The sequence below is a fragment of the Eublepharis macularius genome, chromosome 9 (assembly GCF_028583425.1).
Source record: "Eublepharis macularius isolate TG4126 chromosome 9, MPM_Emac_v1.0, whole genome shotgun sequence".
NCBI lineage: Eukaryota > Metazoa > Chordata > Lepidosauria > Squamata > Eublepharidae > Eublepharis > Eublepharis macularius.
Window position 1 is genome coordinate 20,365,226 of NC_072798.1, and position 12,531 is coordinate 20,377,756.

The 12,531-nt window shown below is 41.1% G+C and overlaps 1 protein-coding gene across 1 annotated transcript in view; it reads right to left on the reverse strand.

The window, feature by feature from the left end:
• The window catches only part of IL17RA (interleukin 17 receptor A), a 33,316-nt gene that overhangs the window by 5,376 nt on the left and 15,409 nt on the right, over positions 1-12,531 (reverse strand). Inside the window, exons 3-11 of the mRNA XM_054988827.1 lie at positions 11,942-12,085; positions 10,222-10,349; positions 9,133-9,259; positions 8,273-8,320; positions 7,100-7,257; positions 5,821-5,898; positions 4,805-4,919; positions 2,514-2,612; positions 485-526 (exon numbers count right to left, since the gene is read on the reverse strand). Coding sequence (XP_054844802.1) covers positions 485-526; positions 2,514-2,612; positions 4,805-4,919; positions 5,821-5,898; positions 7,100-7,257; positions 8,273-8,320; positions 9,133-9,259; positions 10,222-10,349; positions 11,942-12,085 — 939 coding nt within the window. The remainder of the gene's footprint in view (positions 1-484; positions 527-2,513; positions 2,613-4,804; positions 4,920-5,820; positions 5,899-7,099; positions 7,258-8,272; positions 8,321-9,132; positions 9,260-10,221; positions 10,350-11,941; positions 12,086-12,531) is intronic.

Genomic DNA, 12,531 nt, shown 5'->3' on the forward strand with positions numbered 1-12,531 from the left:
AGTAATTTTGATTACTTTGTTGATCATCTAACAGCGTGTTCCTAAGCAGAGTACCTTCGAAGTCAATGGAGGTAACTTTAATGAGGATTGCACTGGAAGTTCAACTGATTACTGATTAACAAAAAAATCCTTAAAGAACAAAATGGACAGAAACAGCTGGCTCCATCCTGACTACATGAGTGGAGGGCCCAGCATTTCCTGCAATTCTGCTTCATAAAATAAGAGCTCCGGGTGGTAATAAAAATTTCACAGCCTCTCAGACAAAGTAGCCAACTATATTCTTTATTTTTATTTATTTCTGTCATTTATAGTCTGCCTTTCTCACTGAGACTCAAGGCGGATTACGTAGAGTGTAGTCAATATCAATAAAACTTTGCAGCTCTTCATAGTTCTGTGGTCTTAAAAACTTAAAACACTATCCATTCTGATCATTTAACCCAGGGTCCTAGATCATAAGAATAAATTAGTGGAGAGATTCTCTTACCATGATGTGCATCATCATTATTGCTCATTCCAGAATGTGGTCCTAAATAGGGGGGGGGGGAGAGAAACACAACAACCAAACATAAAGGAGGATACATAATCTTAATACAGGAATAACAATTTTTGACAACTCTGAAGTGGTAGTGGTTCTTGGACCCAGCAGCTAGCCACTTTCAGCTGAACTGTCTGTGAGGAGAGCTGGGGCAGGGGTTCCTCAAGAAGAAGTCATGTCAGTCTAACCTCTCTTCTTTTTGAGAGAGTTACTACTGCTGTCGACATAAATTTATTTTGATTTCAGTAAGGCTTCTGATAAGGTTCCGATTGATATTATGGCCCAGAAATTGGTAAAATGTGGTTTGGATCCTATTACTATTAGGTGAATTTGTAACTGGTTGACAGATTGCACCCAAAGGGTGCTTGTAAATGGTTCCTCGTCCTCTTGGAAAGGGGTGACAAGCGGAATGCCTCCGGGATCTGTCCTTGGCCCTGTGTTGTTCAACATCTTTATAAATGACTCAGATGAAGGAATAGAGGGGATGCTTATTAAATGTGCAGATGATACTAAACTGGGAGGGGTTGCAAACACAGTAGCTGACAGACACAAGATTCAAGGTGATCTTGACAAGCTGGAAAACTGGGCTAAAACTAAATGAATTTCAATAAAGATAAACGTAAAGTTCTGCATTTAGGTAGGAAAAACCAAAGGCATACTTATAGGATGGGGGAAGACTTGTTTTGGCAGTACTACGTGTGAAAATGATCTATGAGTCTTAATAGATCGTACACTGAACATGAGTCAGCAGTTTGATGGTGCAGCTAAAAAGGAAAATGTAATTTCAGCATGTTTCAACAGAAGTATAGTGTCCAGATCACGCAAAGTGATGGTATTGCTTTACTCTGCTCTGGTTAGATCTCACTTGGAAAACTGTGTTCAGTTTTGGGCACCAGTAAGGATGTTGACAAACTGGAATATGCTCAAAAGTTAGCAACAAAGATTGTGAGGGGGTCTGGAGACCAAGTCTTATGAGAAAAGGTTAAAGGAGCTGGGTCTGTTTAGCCTGGAGAGGAGGTGATTGAGAGGTGATAGGATATCTCTCTTCAAGTATTTGAAGGGCTGTCACATAAATAACGGAGCAGAGTTGTTTTCTGTTGCCCCAGAGGGTCGGATCAGAAACAATGGGTTAAAATTAAAGCAAACGTTTTCAGCTAAACATTAGGAAGAACTTCCTGACAGTTAGAGCAGTCCCTCAGTGGAACAGGCTTCCGTGGGAGGTAGGGGACCCTCCTTCCTTAGAGATATTTAAGAAGAAGGTAGATGATCACCTGACCACTATGATGATTCTCTGACTTAATGTGAATCTACACTGATCAGGAGTGGGAGTGCATGAAGAGATGAGCCGGTGCTAGGCTCTTTAGGCCCTTTCTTATATGCCCAGGGTAATTCTGATTGCTATTCCTGGGGTCAGGAAGGAGTTTCCCTCCAGGCCAGATTGGCCAGAGATCCTGGAAGTTTTTTGCCTTTCCCATGGCCCAGAGCAGGGTTTACTGGGGGAGGTGAGGCAGGGAGATAGCTGTGAATCTCCTGCATTGTGCAGCAGCTGGACTAGATGACCCCCTTCCAGCTCTATGTTTCTATGAAAAAAGGGACAATTAATACTGAGATAGTCAGGCAGAGAGGTGGACAACGTTAAAAATATAAAGAACGAAAGGCTTGAAACATGGCAAAGAATCTGACCTAATGTATCATTCTGGAAAAAAGACTGAGCTACTCTTACCTCACATTAACTCTTAAGAATACTGACCTACCTTACAGGGTTACAGTAAGGATTATCAAGACAGACTGAGCTTTGTTGATCAGTGAATGGTAGATGATGGGGCATAAACTAGTTTTGGGCTGAACAAGGAATCCCAGTTGCTTGCTTTATATCAAAGGACTACATAACCCCCCTGATGGGGCTGAAGGTTGAGTACCCAATGACAGGTTATGCTATGGCTGGCCCTCCCTACCCAGTTTTCAGCACATTCCATACCTTTGTATCTCCGAGCATGGCAAAAAACCCAAGCAACAATACTCCCAACTATTAAAAAGCAGACGAGAGTACTGCACCAGGAAATCCACATCGAAGTATCTGAAAGACAAAACGAAGATGACAGCGTACAGCACATTTTCATGGCTACAGTTATCCAGCAACGACGTTCTGACATAAATTGCTTGGAGTGACTCAGGGGGGAGGGGAGAACATCTTCACTCAAAGTTCAAGTTTGGATCCATTAAATAAAATTGCTCTCTTGAATGTTTTATCCCACTTTTCAGCTCCTGAGGAACCCTCAATGTTAGTAAAACACGTGTGCCTGGTCAGTTTAAAAAGGAAGGCTGGGAACCATCCAGGGCTATTAGTTTTTGCACCAATGTAAACTCTTCAGTTTTTAATTTACACAGTGCTTTCTCCCACAACACTATCTTTGCCCCTCTCAGGCTCTGTTGAACTAGTCAAGCTTAGCCCTGTGATCTTTTTCTCATATGATTTGTTCCTCCACTCTTGAGTATTCTTTGAAGTTGCTCCCTTTACACCTAGCAAACTGCTGAGCTTCACAGATGCTGGCTGGATTCAGACATACGTGAAACCCTAGTTAAATTATAGTAACTATAGTCCGTAAATTATCTGAACTCTGCTGTCTAGCAACCTATAGTTAGTTTGGCTTTCTTATACCACAGCCCAAAGCTGGTTTTAATCCACAGTTATTCTCAACTACATCTCACATTCCATACAGAATCCTGCCTGAACTGTGGCTTGCCACATCCCACTCCCTGGCTTAGGAGGAGTGCCTTACACGGTCTGCTCTAAATCAGAACTATGCTTGAAATGCAGTATTTTAAGGAGTTTTTAAAAAAAATCCATGCTCATCTGCAAGGTACAGGGAACACTGGCACGCTGCCTCCCAGCTCAAAGCATGCCCCACCTCCTGTGATGTTCTGCTGGTTGGACAGGCTCCAAAGGCAACACAGTACTACAGCAGCCAACCTTAGAGCTAAGGTGGGTAAGCAGCAGCATGGATGTGGGGGAGCATGTACCTTCTGTCACCTGCAAAATATGTCGATCTCCAGACCTGCCTTGAGGCTACTAGAGTATAGTGTAGGTTGTAGAAGGAGAGTCCCTACCATTTACTTTGATGCCAAGGAGAGTGGCAAGGGAGTGAGGAAGGAACACTCCTCCTTACATCATCAATAAAGTTCATTGCTCTTCAGTCCTACCATGCCACTTACAAAGAAAGCTCTAGTGGCAGAACGTGGAATAAGGATGAAACCTGTGGGTGGGTAGGGGGTGTTTGCTGGATTCTTGAAAGTGTAGGCAAAATTATGCATGCATGAGGTAGTGTGAGGAAAAGGTTAATGTGAAAATCTTTAACATTAAATACATGTCTGATTTCAACTTCCCTGCCTTCACAATGTTAGCAGCCAATGACAGTCAACTTGTTGACACAGTGAAGTCTTTCCCTTTGGCTGGTGTTGGAATGCAGACATGCTTTTGAACAGTAGAACTGAGAAGATGAAACCAGGATTTGTGAAAACAACCCAAGACTGACTGATCACCTGTGAGTAGAATCCTGGTTTCACAAACTAGTTAGAACAGAACACATTTTTGTTATGTCAGTTCAGTTCTAACACAAAACCATAGTCTAATCAAACAAACCATGTTTAGTGTGACTGGCTGAATGTGGGCCACTCCACTATCAAACCAGGATCTGAACCATGATTTTAAGCTGGTTTAATTAAACCACAAATAGTCTTATTCACTGTTTTGTGTGGTGTATGGCTTGTTCCCTGGTACCATTCTCGCCACAATGCAGGTTGAGGTGCTAGCACTGGCCAAGACAAACTGGGATTTCAATGAATGTTTGTGAGCCAAATGCCAGTTTCACAAATTAACTATTGTTATAATAAACCACGGTTTCATGTTACATGAAATGAGCCTAAGTTGCCATTATACAAAACAATTTCCACTACCCTTGGAATAAAAGAGGATTTCTGGCTCATTTCAATTGCTATCTTGAGGCAGCGGCTTACCTGGTTCTTAAACCGAAGTTTCATCTTTTAGGGGAAGGCACTAGTGCCAGTTCTCCAGATATTCCATGTTTCCTTTGTGACCAATTTCTTTTTCACTTTTTTTTGGCTACTTATGTTACTTAAACATTTAGGTACAGAAATATTGTGCACCCTAGCGAAGACAGTCCATTTCTTAGAAAGATTCTGCCTCTGATGTGCCTTTTAACAGAAGTGATAACCTTTCTCGGGCTATATGAGCATAAACAAAGGCCGTACCAGTGTTATCCATAATGATGTCACTCATGGTAGACTGGAAAGGAAGGAGGGGACATGGGATGGAAGCAAAGTGCCTCAGACAATCAGTGCCACAAGCTTCAAAGAATGGCTGGATCTGAATGGGATAGAAAGGAGAGGACAACTTCAGCAGTTAACTAGATGTTTTCTTCCCCAATGCAGCAAATTCAAAGATGTCTCCAAAATGATGTCTTTTACTAGGAAAGCCATCAACAGGAGTATGTGGTTGTTCAGGGTCCCTTGAGTTAGAAGCCATGCGTTCAGTTTTGTTCTCTTTCCAATTTTAAGCAGCATCCAGAATTAAAACTGGAATGATTTCAGATTTTAGTTTGAAAGAGGGGAAAGATTCCCCACAGCAGAAGGCAAGTTTCATAGCAAAATTATTCAACATGTTCAAAGTGAAATAACAAAAATCAGTGCTTTTGTTGTGACAACTTTTAATTCCTCATAATCAGAAATGAAAGGAAATGGTGCAATTGCCCTTTGACATGGTACCTGTCTGCATTCTAGTGTTTTCACATTAAACTTTCATTCCGCTGGAAGTTGTTTGTTGCCCGTCGAGTCGCAGCCAACGTATGGCAACCCCATAGAGTTTTCAAGGCACGAGACGCTCAGAGGAGGTTTGCCACTGCCTGCCTCTGAAGAGCAACCCCTACTTGGCTTCTGATCTGACATGATCAGGCTAGCCTACGTTGTCTAAATCAAGGCTGTTGAAAGACCTTACAGGTAACTAAAAGAGGTGAGAAAGAAAACGAAGGCAGATCCTCTTTTATTATTATTATTATAATAAATGTAGGGGAAAAACTGGAAGAAAAACAAACCAAGCAAAATAGAAAATTAACCATTGTCAGCTTTGCTGTGCTTCACTTGATATATCACTGGCAACCCAGGATTCTTGTGGTTAATCCAGCTTTTCTGCTTAGGAATTCCTGTGGCATGATAATTAGCACGGACTCTCCCACCCCTTATTTGAAGAAGATATGCAACTGACACCCTACCTGCACTCTGTACGCGCAACAAGCCCTCAAGTTTCCCTCTATTTCAACAGTGATGTTCAGCTGCTGATGCAGCCCTTCCTGTATAAACAGAGAGAAAAGCAAGACGACAAACAGCATGAGACTAAACCAGGAGAGAGGATCAGCAGCATTGCTAAGAGGAAAAAAGCATGGATATGTCTTGCCAAAACACATCCTTTCTTCCTACTGACGCTTTGTGAGTTCAACTGGATTCAGAAACAGAAATAAAAGTGCCTAGCACAGAGGATTTGTAAAATTTATTACGAGCACTATGACAGAAATAACAGGAGTCCAGTGACACCTTAAAGACAAACAACATTTTATTCCAGCATTAGCCTTGGTGGACTGCAGCCCACCTTCTCAGGTACAGTGAGTGTTTCCTCCCTATGCAGTTAGTCCCAGAAAACTTATGTTGAGATAAAGTGTTGCTAGTCTGTAAGGTGCCACAAGATCATTTTTTTGCTGCAACAGACTACAATGAGTACCAATCGAGAATTATGACAGAAATAGTACACAAAGAAAAAATGACTGAACCATCACCAGTTTAGCAGGAAAATCTGAGAAAACATAAGAAAGAATTCCAGAAACAAAGCTCTTTGAAAACTGATACACGATTCCGAGTTCAGCATCGGGGCAAGGAAGTCAGGTCACTGTACATTATTCTCCCTGGTTTTGGGTAAACTCCCTATCGTTAAATTTAAGAGCTTTAAATGACAAAACTTGCCATAACAGTAGAAAGCCAGCAGGAGGCTGGGGGCTAACCACTGCTTTGGGGAGGGTACCATATGTATGATTATCTGGCCACAGGACAGAATTTGTGGGTGTGTGCTCAGATGCATGGTGCTCTTGCCTCTTAGGGACCAAGACTGTTCACTCAAGGACTGCTGACCTGGAGAAGCTGAGGGACCGGTGAGAGATACATGGACAAGACCTTTGGAGATCTGCAAGAACAGTTTTGCTCCTTTGCTGACAACTCCCCTGCTGTTGTGGAGAGTGAGGTAGAAAGGCATCCACTGGATGAGGGCGAAACGATCCCTTAGAATGGATTCTTTCCTTGTACAATGAATAGATATTCTTGCATACTGAGGATAACCTCTAGGGTTGGGGAAGGGCAGGATACGCCATTGTGTAGCAGAAAGGATGATGTTCAGTTATCTGCTCTGATACAGGCACTGAAGACCAACTCTAAGTAGCAGTAATAATCAGGAATAAGATGCAATTTAAGCTTTGAAGACTGGTGCCCATACAAGTTGTTGATTACCTCTAATATCTCTTTTGTGCTTGTCTTACATTCCTTTTCATCTTGAAAACTGGTCACGTGGATGCGGTAACTTGTTGAATTGTGTGTTGGACTAAAGCTCACCATAACAGAATCATCACCTAGACTTGTTCCTTCAATGTTTGGTTCCCATAGACTACCTGTATGTTAACAAAAACATTATGAATTACTGAACATCAAATATTAATTTAATAATAATTTAATTAGAACATTTTACCCTGCAATCTTGGTCGAAAGGTCAAGAAACAGTTTACAAAAACTAAAACTAGATGATATAATAAAAGCAATAATAAAACCCTAGTATAAAATCTATTGAACGAAACAGTCACCTCCCAAAACCAAAACTGTAAAACTCTAAGCATAGGACAAAAAACAGTAGTGAAACAAATCTCAAGAGATAGTAGTTTTAATTGCTGTCAGCCCCTTTGAACTCAATCTACTGAGTCCTGGGTGAGAACAGGAATATTTTTACCTAAACACTTTTCGACAGCTTTAAAGTCACTTAAGAACTCATGTTCTAAATGAACAAGCAGCAACTGAGTTCCTTCAAAGTTGGCAAGATATAATCCCTATAACTTACACCAGCCAACAATGACACTGCCACGTTTACAACTCGCTGAAGTTTCTGCATGGTCTTCAAGAGCACTTGAAGAGCACCACACTGAGCAGCTTGCAGTAATCTAATATTAATAGGATCACAGCACAGACATCTATGGTCAGATAAAGCTTCTCAAGCAAGAGCCACAGATGGTGTACCGACTGAACTTGATTAAAAGTTCTGTGCCCTACAAAAAGAAGTAGTAAGCCTCTGCATAACAGTGCTAGAAGACAACACCAGGGGAAGGCCTCTATGCCATACAACAGTCTTTATGCCATACAACTGGTTTGCCACTGAATAAAACGGGATACCGTAATGAATGGACAACAGGTCTGATCCAGCAGAGCTCTTCTTATGTTATCATTAGGCACAGAACTAATTGCACTTCCAAGCTACAAACCAGTTCCTTTGGGGTAGGTCTGTGCAAAAGGAGTGTTCAAAGCCATCCAGAACTGGCCAACTGTTCAGTCCCAGTTAAGCCACGTGGCAATCAGGAGCACCTTAGTCTTAGGGGTTGAAATATCACTTTCTACACATCATGGATGATCATACACTACCTATTTGCTGACACGGTGCAGTCATTTTCATGGCAGGATCCATGCAACCTGCAAAAAAGGTGACTTTATGCTTGGGAAGATATGGAACATAACCAGTAGTGCTCAGCAAGAATGAATTAGCCAAAGATTGCCGACACATTAAGGGAGCAACAGTCCAGTGGCACCTTTAAGGTAGCAACAGTCCAGTGGCACCTTTAAGATTAACAAAGTTTGTGATAGGGTATGAGTTTTCATACCCTACCGGTAGAATGCCACTGGCAGCTTAGTATTCCCGTTGAAGGATGGGATCTGTAAAGCCCTTACATATAAGGCACCAGCAGAGGTCGCTGTACAAACGAGATACTATCTGCATGCATGCAATAGCATTAGAAAAAAGCCCGGCCACGTCTATGTTTAAGCACCATTGTTTTTATTGTTTTTATGCTCCTATGGATTTTATTGTTGTTATTTCATTCTATGCGAGAATTTTTTGCTGTTCGTTTGTATTGCCATTATTTTATTGTTACAGACTCCCTCAAGAACTATATCCGTATTTATAAGTGAAGGATATAAAATGTTAAAAGTAACAAGTAACAACAATAAAAAGGTAACTGCCAATCCTTGCCAACTTTTAGCCTTCATAAACTGTATTCTTTTCTTTAGCTATGAGCTCTTTAACTCTTCAGTGTCTTGACTATTGAAAGAACTCTTTTCTCATTCTTCCCATTTAATATTCTCTCTCTATATATTTGAGAATTAGTGCCCCCAGCCTTCCCATCCTATTGTTATCTTCATCTGGACACATCGGAGTCGGAACCCAGGTTGTAAAATAAGCCCACCTCAACAAATGTTATCACCATCATTATAAGGAGATTACTTACCTGGTACTGTATATGACTGGGATATGCAATTTTGGTCTCCATCGGTGGCTAATTTGGGCAGGTGATGGACAGTTACTTGATAACTCTGACCTGGCTGCACCACAAAGTGGTTGAAAGAGAAATTCCACTGAAACAAACAAATATACAAAGGATGAGACCCAGACAGCTTTTTCACTCAATCTTACCAGCTTTCCCACCGTATTACAGCCCCTGAGCATTTGCCTTTTGTATGTGCAGGCCCCGTGATTACTAGCACAGGCCTGGCGGGGACCCACTTCCTCCTCTTTCTTTTATTAGAAGGTGGTTGGATCCAATTAATATAAAACGGAGCTTGCTCAGATACACAGACACATCACTACAGTGAAATTAACAGCTGATCTGCTGATTTCCTGCAATGTTAGAACCATGGATGCAAAACAAAACAAGGAGGACAGGGGAGGAGGCAGTTACTGAGCAGCCACAAATAGGGATCAGTTTGCTCAGATCGACTTAGTCAGTCTGAAAGTGATTTCTCCATAGCCTCAAACTATTCCCCCAGTCAATTACTTTATCTCCATGTATGGCAGAACTTTCTCCATTGTACCAATCTAGCTCCCACATATGTTTCTCCTCTAAATGTCCCCTAAAAATACATCTCTTCTACAAAGCTTGCCAAAAATGGAGCTATGGCAATCCAGCAATCTTTCGCCCAGCTCTAACAGCAGCAGCAGCAGAAAACTTCCTCTTACTCCTGGAGAAAAAAAGGACACTGTTTCTGACTAGCAACCTAATACATTGCCATCACTGAAAAAACATTTAACTCACATTGTTTTTAAGCAGCCTTGCAAGTACTTTTAAAATAGGCTGCCACTGACCTAATGCTCTGCTTGTCAGGATAGTTCTCCTTTCCTATTTCTGTAAACACACAGCCAACAAAGATAAAATGGTGAGGAAACAGATGCAAGAGGGAGAGAGGACATGAAAGGGCTTCCACGGTTCTATGTACGTTTTAGAATTTGTAAGTACATGTTTTAGCTTTTCAATATGTTTAGAGCAAATACTGAGAAGAGGCAGCAAAGTAAAAATATAACACTTTACATTCTCACTTACCCGACGTCCATCGCTTGGTCTGACTTGGCGGGTCAGGTTGTTTTGAAAATCAAACTTAACACAGATCTGCTGGTTACTGGTTACCTGCAGCACACTTAATTCTACCCCTCTGAGGTGCAGAATGCTTCCTAGTTGTCATGGGGAGGGAGAAAGAGAATAGAAAAAAGGGAATTGGTAAAAGAATTTATTTCTCCTTCTAGTCTGTATGGTGGAAAAGGAGCATACATTTTATTTATTTATTTATATTTATAATCTGCCCTCTCTGCAGTGGGCTCAGAGCGGAACACAACATAAAACATGGCAGCATAAAACAAGGTAAAATACCTACAATACAAAATTACTTGAAAACAGCAGTCCACATAACCACACAACCCACATAGCAGCCTGAGTCCTTGGATGATAGCTTAGAGAAGGAACAGAAGAGAAGGAGCAGCCTCAGTTTCTCAAGTGTGACTGTTTTAACCTGTAGAACACTATTCCCCCCCCCCTGGAAATCTTTGTTTTTACACCATGAAAAGAGGTGTGCTTGGCTTACAGTCAGGAATCAATTTATTGGTATCACACAACCAAGCTACCTACAGACCAATCTCAGTGGCAGTTCCTGTTATTAATACTGTGCCAGTGAATATTGATACGCGGCATGAACTTTCCTGGCCTGAAATTGACTGGTTTGAATCTCAGCAGTGTGGCAAATTAAAATATACACACCAGATATAGCACAATAGGTTCTAGGATCTGTTTTGTTTTGCTCTTGTTTTATTTCTGGTAGCCACTTGTTAAGCAAGAGGGCTAGCAAGACTCTTACAAAAGGAATCAATAGAGGAATTAATTGATAGGGGAGGGAAGAATTAAAGCATCTGACCCTTCACATAAAATGCTTGCCAGACTGAAGCTATTCCATATGAACAAAACATGAAAATACATTGTACTTCGCAGCTAAATTAAGGAAACTTCCTTGTTTCTAGCATGAAGATACTTGGTCAACATACTTGGATCAGAGAGGATGTTTTGCTTGTGGAAAATCAAGAGAGGAGGAGAAGACAGACAAGATGTTTCTTTAGCAATAATGTACCAAGCCAAATGTACAATTAAGAACTTATGTTAAGAAAGAAGGACGAAGACACTAAAACAAACGGCAAAATTATGGCAAATGCTGGTTGAGAGCCAGGATCTACTAGTTCAGAAGACTCACTAGTATAGAAGGGACTGAACTCTGCCTATCTCTGAATTCTGTCCCAACTCCCAAACATTACATTTTATCCCAGATGTTCTCTAAGGAGCACAGGGTGGCATACATAGCTCTTCATTTCATTGCCGCAACAACTTCTTGAAGCAGGTTAGGATGAGACAGAGTGACTGGCTCAAGGTCACCTAGTGAGCCTCACAGCTCAGCAAGGACTTGAACCGGGGCTTCTCTCATCTTACTATGACACTGTAATTCACTACATTGCACATTGGATCTCTCACTCTGGATCTCTATGCCACACAGATGTTCCCTGAAGTACTCAATAACAGAAATGGCCATCCCAAACATGGCTTTGATGCCCAAGAATACCTCCTGGTTTTGGTAACTGTGCAGACACCTAGTTTTCCTATTGATAAACTGCAAATTAACTATCCTTACACCTGCAGTTAGGTCCATTTGTTTTGACCAAAGTGTGACAGAGGTATAATTTCATTTTTTTATCTCCAAGCACTATATTAAACTGATTTCACTTACCATCAGTAGCTACCATCCACTCCATGTTCAGCACAGGAAGCAGTTTTCCTCCCTCAGAGAGAACATCTGCATGGACCTCAAGAGATCTTGGAGCTGAAGGAGTCCATGGTGGAACTGAAAGCCAGCTCTTATCCATGCAAACACCTTTCAAGTAAACCAAACTTTAATATTAATGACAGCCCCATTTCTAAGATGACAACTGACATTCTTGAGAGCAGAGCTGAGAGCTTACTCATCCACCCCCCTCCAATATAGCATAGCAAAGGAAGCTTCCTAAATCTCCCTGCAAATAAAAACTAGAATAGCAAGGAGAAGGCTGGTTAAAAAAACCCTGACTGATATACAGGTTTTTTACTTGCAGAGTGTGTATTAATGTAAAACATAATATTCAAAAACGGCATTTTGCACTTGTAGTTTGAAAAGGTTTGGTGCAACCTTAGAAATATGAAGGTCCAAAAATCTAAAAAAAATTCTGGAAAACAATGACTCTGAGTCTTGTGTTATACTGTACCCATAGAATATTTTCAAGGAAATATGTAGGACTTATTGGGCACAATTAACATGCTATAATGTGTATAATTCAAAATGTA